The sequence below is a fragment of the Cyanistes caeruleus genome, chromosome 26 (genome assembly GCF_971803275.1).
Source record: "Cyanistes caeruleus chromosome 26, bCyaCae1.hap1.1, whole genome shotgun sequence".
In the NCBI taxonomy this organism is placed as follows: Eukaryota; Metazoa; Chordata; class Aves; order Passeriformes; family Paridae; genus Cyanistes; species Cyanistes caeruleus.
Window position 1 is genome coordinate 1,853,535 of NC_141726.1, and position 15,493 is coordinate 1,869,027.

The 15,493-nt window shown below is 45.7% G+C and overlaps 2 protein-coding genes across 2 annotated transcripts; one reads left to right on the plus strand and one right to left on the minus strand.

Moving 5' to 3' along the window:
- Positions 1 to 1,162: 1,162 nt before the first annotated feature.
- DNAJC8 (DnaJ heat shock protein family (Hsp40) member C8) lies at positions 1,163 to 11,515 on the minus strand. Its single transcript, XM_086863439.1, has 9 exons — positions 11,343 to 11,515; positions 10,338 to 10,439; positions 8,569 to 8,625; positions 6,910 to 6,976; positions 6,197 to 6,291; positions 5,309 to 5,380; positions 4,075 to 4,166; positions 3,067 to 3,142; positions 1,163 to 1,942 (listed from the first exon to the last, which is right to left on the minus strand). The coding sequence occupies exons 1-9, from the start codon at positions 11,403 to 11,405 to the stop codon at positions 1,820 to 1,822; spliced, it is 747 nt and encodes a 248-aa protein (XP_086719565.1). The 5' UTR covers positions 11,406 to 11,515; the 3' UTR covers positions 1,163 to 1,819.
- A 38-nt stretch (positions 11,516 to 11,553) lies between these two features.
- ATP5IF1 (ATP synthase inhibitory factor subunit 1) lies at positions 11,554 to 12,394 on the plus strand. Its single transcript, XM_086863440.1, has 3 exons — positions 11,554 to 11,714; positions 11,889 to 12,001; positions 12,118 to 12,394. Exons 1-3 carry the CDS (start codon positions 11,619 to 11,621, stop codon positions 12,254 to 12,256), a joined length of 348 nt encoding a protein of 115 aa, XP_086719566.1. The 5' UTR covers positions 11,554 to 11,618; the 3' UTR covers positions 12,257 to 12,394.
- Positions 12,395 to 15,493: the final 3,099 nt, after the last annotated feature.

Here is a 15,493-nt window from a genome sequence, read left to right on the forward strand (position 1 = left end):
GTAGTCCTTCCTTGGGCAGGCAGCAGAAGGGACACAGTGGTTGAGGCTCCACTGGTGTGAGGGGCTTGTCACACTGCTATGACACCTGGTGCCTCACTGGCCATAGATGGGGTACCCCAGCCCTGGAGCAGCTCTAGGGCAGGGGCACTCCCTGGTTGGGCCAGGGGCACAGAGGTGGTCCCAGCTCAGCAAGAGGGGGGCCAGTACCCTCACCAGATCTGTCCTACTCATTTCCTTCCAGAGCCTGGGGTCAGCACACTACTTGTTCCAAGGCTTTCATGATAGGTACATTCATTGGGCAAAGTGCCAGGAAGGGCACTGCTCTGCTGTGGGAGTCCCCAGATCAGAAAACATCAGCCAGCAAATGCTTCAGGCAGGAGCAGCTCGTCCCTGTACCCCTCCTGCAGCATTGTAAGCCCCCGCCTTGGTCCTTGTGCTCCTTCAGCCTGGGAAGGAAGGGTGGTTGGGCACATGTGGGACCCACTCCTTCCTGCTGCCACTGGCACTGCTCTGCCCAGATTCCACGTGGGGATTCCCCCAACATATTCTGTGGCATTGCTATCACTCAGGTCAGGGGCACAGCATCCACCTGAGTCACTCATAACAAGAGATCACGTGTTTGTCTGCTCCCTTCATGCCCTATGGGTTATTTAACAAGGAAATAATGTTGGGGTTTCCTTGTTGGTAAGAATTGGCTCTTATTTTGGCAGGAAAGGAAGTGTGAGGCTTTTAAGACAGTCCTGAAGGGCAAGACTGTCACAACCCATAGGTGCACAAAGCACTGCTGTGAGGATCTGGCTGGATGCATGCCCTGGAGCTCCCAACTGCAGAGCTGCAGCAAACATCCCAACAGAACCAAGCTGCACCAGTTTAACTACGGCCTTTCCCAGCAGAGAAGGGTGCCAGCCAGGTTGTGAGTTAAGGCAGCCAGGCTCTGCCAGGAGCACAGCCAGAGGACAGTTAATGTCCCCTCTGTGTCAGGCTGGTGACACCACACTTGGAACAGCTTAGGCAGCTTAAAAGGGATGTGGAGAAAGGGAAAGGCAGAGAGCTGGCACCACAGTCTGAGCTTGGGGAACAAGCTGAACAGCAACAGCATCTCAGTGACAGCACTCCATTCACACTATTGTATTTTTTAATAATTCAAAGAAAAAAAACCCGATAATTTGGGTAAAAATTTATTTTACATACAGACCATTGCAGCTTAACTATTAATCAAGAGAAGTTATTTTCCTTTATAAGAATTGACCAGCTGGTCTGAGATTAACAGATGTCTAAGCCTGAGAGCTGGGATTTTAGTTTGGAAATCAGATCTTGGGGGCAGGTTCCTTCCACGCACCACTCAATGCAGTGAGAAGCTGCAGGCCTTAACTGCAGGCCAGCTGCACTACACAGTGCTGGAAGCATATTCCTAGAGTCAGTCCAGATCTTTCCCAAGCTGAACTCGCTGAGAAAGATGGCTCCTGGAAGGGTTTGGATGCATTTCCAATATTTTGTTCAGCTCTCAAACTAGAAACAGAAGTGGTGAAACAGCACAGTCTCTGTGAAGTACAAAACACCGAGTTACAGGGCAGCAGACACACGGGACAGCAGGAATGGCAGGGACTCTCCTAAGCCAAGTGTTCTACGTGTAGCGGGGCCCTGGCCGGGGTCATTCTCTGGCCCTATTTCAAACAGAGTACAAAAAATACTTCGACTGATAATTAATTGTACTGGAAACAAACAGTCTACTAAAAAGCAAATCTTACTCTAGGTGCCAATGAGTCCTTAAAAGCAGAGAAGGGACTTGAGGAGCTGCACATGGGCAGTGCTTCCAGGATCATTCACGCTGCTCCATTTTTACTTTGGGAGGTCTCAGGAAGGTCCTGTTTTTCTTTTCTTTCTTCCCCTTTGTATTTGCCTGGAAATTTCTCCAGCTGTCTACACGACCATCCCGACTTTCCTGGGAACAACAGGGAGGAAAAGTGGAGAGTTAACAAGTGCAAGAGCCAAAGCACAGGTAGTACATACCAGTTTCAAGAGATCAGTAGCAATTTCCCCTTATCCAACATGCAGTCCCTGACAGCCAGGACACAAAGACACTGGGAAGAGCCAGAGCAACACAGTGCATTGCAACTACAAGTGAGCTTACACACCAGTAGAAGGACTATGCTGGATTCTTGCTTTAGAAACCACCAGATTGGGTTGGGCAGTCCTTACTCTCTACAGAATCCTCAAAGGAAACAAGAAACCTCTCAAATGGATGTTCCTGATCTGTCAGCCCAGAATGTGCCATGTCCTTTCTCTGGCTCAACTCCTCACTCACTCTCCTGGTGCTGCAGATTGGAGGCAGGGAGAACTGAGAAGGGAAATGTACTGCTGCCTTCTCTCATGCTTCTTGCTCAAAGTCTCATCACATTGACACTATGAGAAAAAAAGGCCTCTGGTGCACTTCTTTCCAAAAAAAAAAACCACAAAACAAAACGCAGACCAACCCACAAAACAAAACCCATAAAAAAAGCCCCCTAAAGCCCCAAATCTCAGAACAAAGCCAACCTATGATCCCTAAAGGCTGAAAGTTTCACAGCAGGACAGAACAAGTCCAGGAAAGATCTACTTCTCAGCATGTAATCCATCCACTCCAGACCCATCTCTGCAATACCAGTGCTGCAGATGGGCTCTGCCTACAGCTGCTGACCCATAGCAGGGATCTGGATGCTGGGGCAACCAGACTGGAAAAAAGTATCACCAACAGTCCATACAAACACTTTCTAGATTAAGTTTTGGTGGTCACCAGTGACCTGGGCTAAGCAGCAATTCTATTTTACAAATAATGACAAGAATGAACTGCTGATAGAGATGAAAAATAGTATACCTCAATTTACCAGACCTGTTCCTGCACAGTTGATAACAAAGCCCTACTGATGGGTTCTTCTCCACACACATGAACAAAACCCAGGCTGGTGCAGATCTATTAAATTATCTTACAGACTTGCATACAAAAGGTTTCTCATCTCTCTAGAGGCATTCCCTGCAACATGGACAAGAATTGCTGAGGCCTATTCTGTAAGTTCAACTGCTGAATACCTCAAAGTTCTTCTGCCACTCCCGTTCTCGTTTAGCTTTCTCTTGTGCTTCAATTTCCTCTTCCCTCTGCCTTTTCCTAGAAGGAAGCCACAAAAGTTATGAACCCACAAGCATCCACTTTAAAAAGCAAGGCAATACTTTCAAAACATCTTGGAAAGCCCTCCTAATTTTTTGCCAGATTACAGAAGAGATAAATACACACACCTAAGATAGCACAGCAAATAGAATTTGGTTTCAAATTTGGAAGAGCAGAGAAGATGGTTTGGCCCCACTGAGAGCAAGCATACAATTAAGGAGTTGGCTTCTCTTGCTCAGCAAAACAAACTGGACTTCTTCATCCAAGAAGGTGATATCACTCTAGTGGTAAATCTCTAAAACTGTTGAGGGCACACATTCTGAGAAGTTAATAACCACTTCAGCATGCAAAGTACAAATTAAGTTTTTAAACCTCTACTTTTCACCTGTAATCAAAAACAATGTCCTGCAGCCATCTCCCACCTCACTGAGCAGCACAGAACCCTGCTGCAGGAAGTGTATTTGCAGTGAGCTGGAGGCATGTGATCAAAACACCTGAGATAGCTCAGGATCACACATGCCACAGCAAATTAAAATTAAAAATCAATCCTTTGCAAGATAATAGCATGCAGAATTGTGTTACCATTTCACTGTTGTGGCAGGCTTCCATGTGTACACATAAGAGAATACAACCATATAAAATATATTGACATCAACACAGGAGGGAAAATTTTCTGTGTGCTTTTCTCAAGCACAGGGCTCTACAATCCACGGGATACCCAGAGAGGTGGCAGAATCCACATTATAGGAAACCAGCTTGACAGGACCCTTGTTAATCTAAACCAAGGCTCTGCTTTAGCAGGTCAGACCAGATGATCTCGAGTGGTTTGTTCCAGTTTAGACTATTCTAAGACTCTCTGATCCCTCATCTTTTCTGAGGAAACATGAGGGGGAAGAAGAGTCTGAATTGCACGAGTGGAACATCATTTATACCTTTCATGCATTTCTTTTGCTTCTCTTTCTTTCCTCTTAATTTCCAGTTCAGCAAAGAGCTTCATTGTCTGTTTGTATACAGCTTGTTTGAACTGTAAAACACAAATCCAGCCTTAAAATAATGCCCATCAACACAGTTAAAGTCTGTTTTACATACAAATGTAAGCTAAGAAGAAAGCAAACCAGAGGTGTGCCCACATAACCCCTACCCTGCCCTGACAATAGCAGCAGCACAAAGAAAGGCATAAACCACTGCTGATTAAATTCTGGCCCTGACAGCAGTTAACAATAGCATATTAACCTCACATTAGTGTCATTTTAATTTGTATTCATGAGGCTGTGCCTAACAGAATTGTTCACTTCAAACCAACTTATTCTCGGGTTCAGTCTTGCATTGTTACATTTGACAAAAAAAAGGCAAAATGGTCACTGTTTTAGAGAGTAATTTTCCAGCAGATCTTCTTGATGTGTTGTAAAAATCTAGTATTGGCTTCCCAGTAGGAAATCAGTATGCTTAAACCAATTTTCATTACTAAAGAACAGCAAAAGACTTCTGAAAAATGAAAAATAGGATGGTTATGGGATTACTGTGGTGATATCAACAGGAAGAACTCACTTTCCAGGAAAAAAAAAGGGCAATGAGACTAGAAGTCAGTGTTTGTAACCAATCATTGTTACAGCCTCTCATATCACTGGATTTCTCCAGACTAGAACCCAAGTAAAAAGAACTAAGTTATGCCATGCCCTTTTTAATACAAGTGGTTTGTTGCAGAACAGCAAATCTGTCCCTCAGTGCTACATGAACAAAACAGATGAAACCACTCTTAGTCACAAGCTCATTTTAGCCACGCTGCAGTGAGTGCCACAGGTTCCTCTGCCAGCAGCAGGAATGCCACGGTTCCAGCAGTCAGAAAACAAGAAATTCCATTCAAAAAAGAGTGTATGATGCACAGGCAATGAAGACTTGCTTTGAGAAAAGAACAGGTATTGTATTTTGAGCTATATAATCTCACAATACATTTACTCTTTAAACTACAGTGAACCAATTGTCACAGTACACAGTTATCACCTGATGTGTGATACTCTACAGTTGCTAAGCAGAATTTGTTCTTCTGTAAATGTAAGGGTTTACAACATTAACAAGTCTAATAAGTACTTCTGTACTGGCTTTGAATCTTAATTCCTCAAAACACACCTCAAACTCTCCAGTTTCTCTGAACATAGTACAACTTACAACTTCAGGATCATCCTCCTCTACAGTGGGAGGTTTTCCATCCTTCTTCAGCTGCTTCTTTTTTTCTTTCACCTGAAGATTAAGAACAAAAATAAGAGCCTTAAAAATTTTATAGGGCTTACATAACTGTATCTAATTGGTTCTGCATTCCTATTCCAATGTATTGAAAGAACTCTGTTCTTGATTAATGTTTTGTTTTACACCAAACCCTCCTAGGCCCAGACACATACAAGAATGAACTGTAGTAATCAACCATACTGTGTTGGATACTATTCCTTCAATATAATCTCTTTTGGTTTCTTGAAAGATACATTCTTATTCAATATAAACCATCCAAAGCAGCAGGAAGTTTATTGTGCTTCGTGATATTCAAGTGACTAACAACAAACATAACTGCAAGTGTTCCTTGTGTTAAGAGCATCTGAGCATCTGAGATATCTCCCATATCTTCCTCAAGCTTTCTGTGTTTTAATCCACCCACATCACTCTAACTTCTTGGCCAATGCAATCCAAGCTCCTTTTCTTATAGGTCAGTTTTCCCCAAACTTCCCAGTCTCCTACTGTCACCACCTATTCTCTTCCACCTACACATATCTGAACTGCATCATTCATTCACAGACTCAGAAAAAAATATTTAGGTCAGATCATGTGGTCTGACCTGATTATTTCAAGTACCGAATTTCACTGAATTATCCTGCACTGAGCTCAACAGCAGTCCTGGACACAGCAGCCTTGTTTCTGCTGTGAAGACCTGGGAGCCCACCTGCACAATGCCATTATGAGGTTCGCTCAGTTTAGTGACCTAAACATCAATCAAGTACACCAAAAAGCAAAACACGAACAATTACCACTCACCCCCAACTCTGGATGTTCCCATAGAATACTCACAGTGTGTTCCACATATTCTTTTCCTGCCTGTATCACATCCAAGGCTCTCTTCTTTTGCTCCTGATCTAGCAGCAGCTTGTAAGCTTTATCTACAGCTAACAAAAAGCATCAATATTAATAGCACCAGTAGTCATGTTCACAAGGCATCACAAGACTGCTGCTTGTTGGCATTACTAATTTGGCTTCTAGAATTTGTGGAGGTCATTTGTTTGGAAGTCTGTTTTGACTGGGCTTTTTTTTTTTTTATTAACTACATCTAGGGAAGTGATAACGTGATTAGCTGAATGAGTTTTGGGGTACAGTAATGGCAGGAACTGTCTGAAACCTTCTGAAGGGAGCAGGTAAAAGCATCAGTCCTACCAGCTGTAGTAATGGGTATGAACACCTTACTGTGATGCAAAGCCCACACCTAAAACCATTGTTCTATTTATGTCATATGGTCTTTGAATAAAATCTAATGCACGGATTAAACAGTTCTTCTTAAACAATCCCAAAACCCCATGAAGATGTCTGTCCCTGTTGTGACATGACAATGCCATTGTTGCCACCTAGTGCCACCTGCTGAAATGCCACCACCTCACACAGCTGCTGCTATCACAGCTGCTTTTGCCCCAGCTGAAGCAGCCTCTCTGCCCCCTCCACCCTAATGAATTTTTAAACCAGTACCAGAAATCTGCAACTACTAACCCAGAGCAGCCCAGAGAGAGTATTACCTTCAAACGCCTTCTGGGCTCTATCTGCATCATCTTGGTTTTTGTCTGGGTGCACCAATATTGACAGCTGTAACAAAAAGGATCTTGCTGTCAAGATCATGGTAAAAGATGAAGAGTATTTCAGAGATTTTTGAGAGAAGGGAAACAGTCTCAGACAGAAAGAATCCAAAGAGATCACATTCCTTTGTACAGGGACAAAGCAGCTGACAACATGCAGAAGTATGTGCCAGTATGAGCTGACAGAACAAACAATCCCTGTAACAAAAAGGCTGTCCAAGAAAAGCTGTAGCTTGTGATGAGAGGAACAATTTAACACCCCTCAGCTGCAGTGCCTGGGCTGATATGAACCCCATCAAAGATCTGTATCCTTGGTCTTGACAAGAAATAAACAAAAAGATCATCTTCAAACAGTCTCTCAAAAAGTTCTCCAGCATCCCCAAGGCTGTCCAAATACCAAATTTTTTTTAAGAGTGGTCATTTTTCCTTAGGCTACTTTATTGAAACTTAAGAAAACTCCTGCCTGTACTCTACCTGGCAGATGCAGGACATGGATCATTACCATCCTGAGGGAAACCTTAACTGGGCTGGAAACCACGTCCTCCACATTCTGCTTCAGAAAGTTATTTCAAACTTTCCCCATATGGCTTCTTTTAGTTTGTTTTTTTTTATAGAGACCTTTTATTTTTGTTATTGTTGTGCAGAGCAGCAACTGAAACCACTTTAGTGCTGAAGTATACAAAATAACTACTTTAGGAGCTCTACAGCTGCCAATTTGTAGCTCCCAGGAAAAGGTTTGCCTTCAATCCTGAGCAAATTTACTTCAGGCAGTGCCTTTTTTCCCCCTTTGTCGGCTGTTCCACATTCTGCACTTAGGTGTTTGACTTCTTCAATGCACAATTCCATGCACATTTTTCATTTCATTAGCCTGAATTCGAAACATCTCCCTGTAGTGTTTTACCAGTCCTAGGCTGAGAACACCACACTCTATTATCTTGCAGAAGTGAGAAGCCAGCAACAACCAAAAGGTTATTCTCTCACTTCCACCATACAAGAGTAGCCCATATTCTGTTCCTCTGCCACCCAGCATCTTCCCATCTAAAGACACTCACACCATTAATCCAGGTGGAGGCTGCAGCCCTCCAAATACTATTTCTTTGCTATATGTCCTGATTAAACTCAAAACTTTTCCTGCAGGTCTGTCAGCAGAGGGAGGCTGGGATAATGTTTCCTGTGTTGCAGAACTGCCAGTAAGCAGGGCTGCCTCTTTTCCAGGTAACCAAACCATTAGAAATGACAATGGAAATTCTTAAATAAACTTCAGAGAAAATCTGGATCCAAGTCCATATATTTGAGAAAAATACATTTTGATCTTCCTTTTGAACTCAAGTTCAAGAAGCTGATTATACATGCCTATATTAGCTTGCAATAGCTGCATCATACATGGCAGAGACAAAGCAGCCTATCATGCTTGGACCAGGGACACTGCTGCAGCTCTCCTCTTCTTCATACAAGCACTGTTCTATGCATTTCTGCCAAAAATAGAACCCCTCTACCCAGAAACAGCTTTACTACCATTCTTGTTGTGCTCACACTCAGCTGCACAATCCTTACAGCACTTCTACTTCCCTTCCACAGACTTTGAGTGCAAAAGCTGAATACCTGTCGGAATCTTTTCTTTATTTCCTCATCTGTGGCTTCAGGATCCATCTGCAACACCTAAAAGAGACAATGAAAGCAGAGCAAGTTAGATGCTAGTCTCCATGTTTCAGGTTCCTGTCAGCAAGCTCTAATACTCTCATGAGGAGTGGCTGAAGTCACTTGGTTTGTTCAGCCTGAGAAGAGGAGACTGAGGGAAGAATTCATTACATTCCTAAACATCCTTCCAAGGGGCAGCTCAGGGGCAGGTACTGATCTCTTCACTCTCGTGACCAGTGACAGGACATGAGGAAACTGCATGAAACTGAGTCAGGAGAGGTTTAATTTGGAGATCAGAGAAAGGTTCTTCCCCAGAGGGTGCTGGCACTGTCCAGGCTCCCCTGGGAATGGCCACTGAGTCTGCTAGAGCTCCAGAAGCCTTTGGACACTCCCAGGGTGGGATTGTTGGGGTGTCTGTGCAGGCAGACACAATGATCCTGATGGGTGCCTTTCAACCCAGCTTATTCCATGATTCTTTAACACTTGGTTCACTGGCACAGAGACACACACCAGAAAGCTTGCCCCACAACAACATGAATTTTCACCCAGTAAAACAGAAACATTTCACAATCTTTTTGACATTTGTGACACCTCTTTTAGCAATGCTAGATTCCTCTGGCTATGCCAGTGTCCTTTCTACTGTCAAGTCTTATGTAGACAGCTACAATCCATAAATTGGTCTCACCTTTCAACGAGTCCTATAGCAATGTTCAGTCTGACCAAAACATATGGTGGTTTGGGGACAATGTCAGGTCACTCAGAACGTTGGACAGGAAACATACTACTTTTAAAGAATTAATTCATTTTATTATTTTGAAAGAAGACAGTAGAGGTTTACTGTTTGGTTTCCATGAGTGACACCACTTGTTTATTGAACTTTACAAATATGGCAGAGTTTAGGAACTCTTTTGTGAATTCATTTATTGAAAGTAAGATTTAAGCAACAAGTGAGCAGATGTATGCTTGTCTGACTCAAAGAATCTGTAAATAAAAAACACTCTCCCACAGGAAAGCTACAGTCTACTCTGAAACAGTTTTCTTATTTTAGTCTTCAAGTACTAAGACCTATACAAAAATGAACATTGTCAAAGTGAATCTGCTGATTCATCTGGCTGACCAGCCCTGAATTGGGACTACAAAAAGCACCTGAGGCTTGAAAAAGTCAGCAAAGATAACACCAGGGGGACAGCCAAATCCAGATGAATATCATATTGTTTATTTACTGTCATCCTCAGGCTTTCCTACTTACTAAGACCTTATAACTGACTGCAACAGGAATCAAACATTATAAAGTGCATCCATTAGCCAATGGTTCCTCATTGGTGTGACCACTGAGAGACCTTTTCTTACCCTATCCACTATACCAGTTCAGTGGGATGGACACCCAAAATAAAATAAACAATCAGAAATGCTGAATTAAGAGAGCTATGACCAGAACCTGCCAAGTTGCCATCTCCAGCTACCACCTTCCTGTTCAGAAAATACCCAGCCAAATTTTCCAGTGCTGTTGTATGAGGGAAATGTGACAATATCATTTGTGCTGCCATCAAACACTAAGAAAGACAGTGAGCACATATACACCATCCTGCTGTCCTTTGCAAACCACCTGCACAGGAATCTGTATCTTGAGATTTTTTTTTCTTTCCTTATGTTGTCTTTTACTGGAATAAATACTCAGGAATCAGGAAGCTCATACACCAATTCAGAAAGGAGTGTAGAATGTTCAAACTAACCTCAAAAGGGTTTAAGTTGAAATATGAAGATCCAGGTCGGGTCAGCCGGTCAATTTGGTTTTTTGATGTTAAAACAGAGTCTCGTTTTTCAATTTGCTTTACCTGAAGAACAAGAGTGATCTGTATCAACTGACCACCACAACATCCTCACCTATTTATTCCATGCTGTTAGTATACCAGTCATTTTTGTCATGTACTACAATTCATAATGCCCCTTGCTTACCCCAAGCCTGTAGTTATTTTCACAGGCACTAACAGCAGATATTTTTTATCCTTTCCTGCAGCCCAGTAGTATTTTCAACATCATATTTTAATGATAAAAAATACTGCAGAATAGTTCTGCCTGTTTCTTCTATGGCGTGTTCTACAGCTATGCCTTCCCTCCTCCCCATGCACCTCCAGCAGTTCTGTCACTGTGATTCCTTGGAAACCACGGCATTTTTACTTTTAACCCCTTGTTGGCAGTGCAGCCCTTTAAACACATTAAGTGATGCTGATGCAAATGCACAGGCCCACTTTACTCTGACCACAGCTTCTTTAGTTCAGTTTTTACCCTTCACAGTACTATGCCGAACCAAATCACGTATTTACATTTAATGTTCACCTTTATTTAAAGCAACACGCATCCACCGCTCAGGAAGCACGTTCAGCTGGGCCCCCAGAGCGGGCCCGCGGGCCCTGCCCGGTGACAGGCTGCCCACAGCGAGGCCGAGCAGGAGCACGGCGGGGCCACACGCGCAGGGACCGCGAGCGCACGGCTCCCCCCGGGCTCAGCCGAGCGGAACGAAGCCCAGAGACGGGGTCCCGTCCCCCGCCACCACCAGGGCTGTGGGAGGGCCGGACCGAGCACGAACGCACCGGCACCCGCCGCTCGCCCACCCCCTGCCCAGCGCCGATAGCGGCTCCGCCCGTCCCGCCCGCCGGCGGCCCCCGACCCCGGCACGGCCCGGCTCCGCAGGGCGCGCAGGTCCCGGGGCGGCGGGCGGGCGGGGGCGCGGGCGGTACCTCGTTGTAGAAGGTCAGGAACGCGTCCTCGGCCGCGCCCGCGCCGGGCCCCGCCGCCGCCATCGCCACCGACACGTGACCGCGCCGTCACGACATGTGACCCCGGCGCGCGGCCGGATTAAGAGCGCGCGCGGGGCCGGGGCCCCGCCTTGTGACGTCACAGAGTCAGCCCCACCCCCGGCGCCGCCGGGCCCTGAGGCGGGAGGAGGGCGGGGCCGCGGCGGCGCACGCGCGGCCCGCCCGGGGGCCCGTCCGGCGCTCCAAGGGCAGGCGGCTATGGCGGCCGTGGCGGCGGTGGCGGCGCGGGGCGGCCTGCGCGGGGCTCTGCTGGCGCAGCAGCAGCGCTGGAGCTCGGGATCGGGTGCCGACCAGGTGGGTGTTCCGAGAGTGTCTCTTCTCCTCTCCGTCCGTCCGTCCCTTGGTCCGTCCTGCCCTCTGCCCGTCCGTCCGTCCCTTTGTCCCTCCGTCCGTCTGCCCGTCAGTCTGTCGCTTTGTCCCTCTGCCTGTCCGTCTGTCCTTCCGCGCTCACCGCCGTCTCTCCCGCAGCTGGGCGAGCTGGGGAAAGGCGCTGGGAAGGGCGGCGGCGGCGGCGGTTCCATCCGGGAGGCCGGCGGCGCCTTCGGGAAGAAGCAAGCGGCCGAGGAGGAGCGGTACTTCAGGTGAGCGGGGCCCGGGCCTGTGGAGCCGCTCCCCGCGAGCCCCGGGCAGGGCCCGGCCGGCCTCTCCCGCCGGCGCTCGGCTGCGGGGCTTCACTTCCTGCCGTCCTCTCTTGCAGGGAAAAGGAGCGGGAGCAGCTCTCTGCCTTACGGAAACACCACGAGGAAGAGATCCACCACCACCAAAAAGAGATTGAGCGTCTGCAGAAAGAAATCGAGCGCCATAAGCATAAGATCAAGCAGCTTAAAGATGACTAAGCTGGTGCTGTTGTTGAATGTGCATGGCCAATACTGATCATGGTGTAAAACAGCGTGAAGACTGTATTTTTTGGTCAATATAATCCAAATCCATCCAATTATGGTCTGAAACATCATCAAATAAACTACTCAGTCTCACTTTCTTGTTCAGTAACTGTTCAATGAAAACAAAAATAACCAACCTCACTCTCTGGTTTTAAACTATACTCCAAAGTAAAGCTGCACTCTTGAGTAGTCAGGCCTGTACAGGACTGGGTTTTTTTAGATTTGTATGAAAGAAATGACCATTTGTGCCTAGTGGGATAACTTTAAAGCTGCAAGAAGAGTTGGGGGAAATGGCACCTGTGTAGCAATCCTTTCTCAGAGATGTAACTTTGTTTCAAGAAAACTGTCTTTGTGGCCTAGGGGGGTGTTATCTCCACTGAACTAGAAGAGGACAAAAAAAATAAGGTTCAGTTGTTGCACCTAGTGTTTACTGACATAAACCAAGAGAGAAAAATTGTATTCATAAACTGAGAAAGAAAAATAGTGTTCTAAGTTCTGCTGGTGTCACTTGTGGTGGTCCTAGTTCCTGGAGCAAGACAGCCAAGATCCTGACTTCTATGTGAATGTTCTTTTCCACAACGAATTTTAACTGCCCAGTAGATTAGGGTTTTGGTTTTTTTTACTGCCTCAACTTCTCTATTCCTTAGCTAATTCTCTTTCTAAAGAAGGATGGATTAAGACTAATTTTATGCAGTTTCAATCACTATTGACATTTTAATGTAGGAAGCACATCATTAAACACACAGTAAGTAACCCGAAACAATGTGGCCTTACTGCGGTAAGCACTGACAAGAAGGGGACTTTATGTATCAACAAGCAGGTAAGAAAACATCTTTCCTTGTATACCTGCACTGTCATGTCTGTAAATCTGCCCAAACAGGCTTACTGTGCAGCACTGGCAGGGTGGCAACGACACTGAACTGGGTGGGTCTGTGCCTGGAACTGCCCTGTCTGAAAGTGCAGGAGGCAAATGATGCCTTTGATGTTGAAAGTGGTTTACAAGGGTGTGACTGGCTGGCTGAAAGTGTCCCAGTTTCTCCTGTGTTCCCTGATACATCCCCAGCCAGCTGCTCCCTTTGGGCTGCCCTCACTTGGTGAATATTGCAGGTAATGGTACATCTTGACTGCAGAGTAAATGACACCACTGTCACTCTGATGCCCTTAAACACTGTTCTTCAGTGAAGGTGTCACCCATGTGATCAGCCCTGGAAGAGAGGCTAAGGAGTGTCCTTGCCTGTGCTCAGGCTGTGGGAGATGGTGTGGTGAGTTCTGCCAAGGCAGCATACAGAGCTTTGCAGTGGCCTTTGTTCCTTTTAGCCGCGGCTAATTAACGAATAATTAACAAAATACAAGTACCTTCCCTTCCCCACCTCTGAACCTGGTGACACAAACCGAGTCATGAAAAGCAATATACTATTGACCTGTTTGGGTTACACCTATTTAAAAATCCAATTTTTTAAATTTTTCAGAGTATTTTTCCTATTGTATCTGTCAGCTGGGGTTGGCTTCCCCAAAAGCTGCAGAGTCACTAGTGAGATGCTTGGCATAACAGCTTCAGTGGACTGTGGAGAGCTGAATATATAAATATATAAATATTAGGACAACTCTGTATTCAGAAGAGAACAGATGAGGGTTTAAATTCACATCTCTGGGTTTTATTGTGCATTTTGGTGCACTAACCGTGTAAGCTCAGCCACGGAGACTCTGCCCAAACAGGGCAGGGATTTGCTATGAGACTGGGAATGCAGTGATTTGGACCTTTGTGATCTACTGTGCCACAGAGAGAGGTGTTACAAACTCTCTGAAGTCCCTCAGGACTGTTTTGTGTGAGTCAGAACCTTGCTACACCACAGAGCTTTCTTGCCCACTGGCAAGTGACACAAGCATTTGAATGACTTGCAGCAAGGATTTTGTCTGGGTTCAGTCACCACTTCCAGGGCCCATGGATGGAAAGATGCCAGCTACAGACTGTTTGCTGCAGGATTCCAGAGCAGGAATGCTAGGGAGTAAAACAAGATTATAGCTTGGACCCAGGTGATTGCTGGGGAGTTAAAAAGGCGCAAGTCTTCTAGAGACTTTCCAGGACTCCCCCTCAGTCTGTGCAACCTGGAAGACAGGGCTTAGCTGTCTTTTGGAAAACCAAATTCTTTGGGTTCAGAGCAAACCCAAAGCTGATGTTTGAAACTGGTAAAGCTGCAAGGATAGTGCTGAACTCAGATAACAGGCCATAGAGGGACTAATGGTTCTGGGCTTCCTCAATTGCTCTGGAATGGCTGATGGCATGACTAGTCCCTGCTTTGTCTCACGGGCACAGGTGTACACAAAGAAGGATTCTTCTCTCTTCTCTGTCAAAACTGGTGTATCTTGGTTATTTGCTAGTTCCTCAGGGTTGGACTGACCCTGTTCACAACACCCCGACTTCCCATAGCCACCTACAGCACAGCTCCATTAAGAGTTTCACTTCTTGGAGCAGTTATTATGTCTCAATAAGATGCTTATCCTTCTTTAACACCAATCCTCTGTCTGCACTTCTAAAGATCATGGCCCAACACTGCTTGGCCACTGCAGGAGCAGGAAAAGTGCAATTTGTTTTCAGCTCAGACTGAGCTGGTGATTTCTGCTGCAGCAAACAGAAGCTATTTCCCAAGTTGCTTGGTTTGTGCTGCATCCTACACAAATGTGATGGAAATTGCCAGGAATCCTTGGCTCAGGGGTGGAGAAAAAAATGAAAAGAAAGTGAGATCCAAGATCTTTAGCAAGCTGGTTTTAGTGCAAGGCACTCAGGTAGCCCAGTCTGGTCTCTTTGGGCCTTTTTGTCACACTCAACCTCCCCACTCCAGAGCAGATAAAGGGAAAGAGGCAAGACAAAGCACATGTGTGTGTTTTCCTAAAAATCAAATACACTGTCTGTGTGCTAGGCAAAATAAACGTGCACAGGGTAATAACAGTAGCATGGCCTCTGCAGGCAGAAATTTTCCTGAGCATTTCCCTGCTGTAGAGGCAGGGGAACACACTGGGGGTGCTCAGAAAGTTCCTTACTGATACATAAAGTTTGAAGTTTATTTAAATAGACATCTCCGTGCAAGTCTGGGATTTAGCATGCATGTAAGAGCTGCCCCCAGAGCTCCAGAGAACAAGATATTTGCTGGAGGTAGGCACATCTGTAACATATTATCCGTAATATGCTGCACT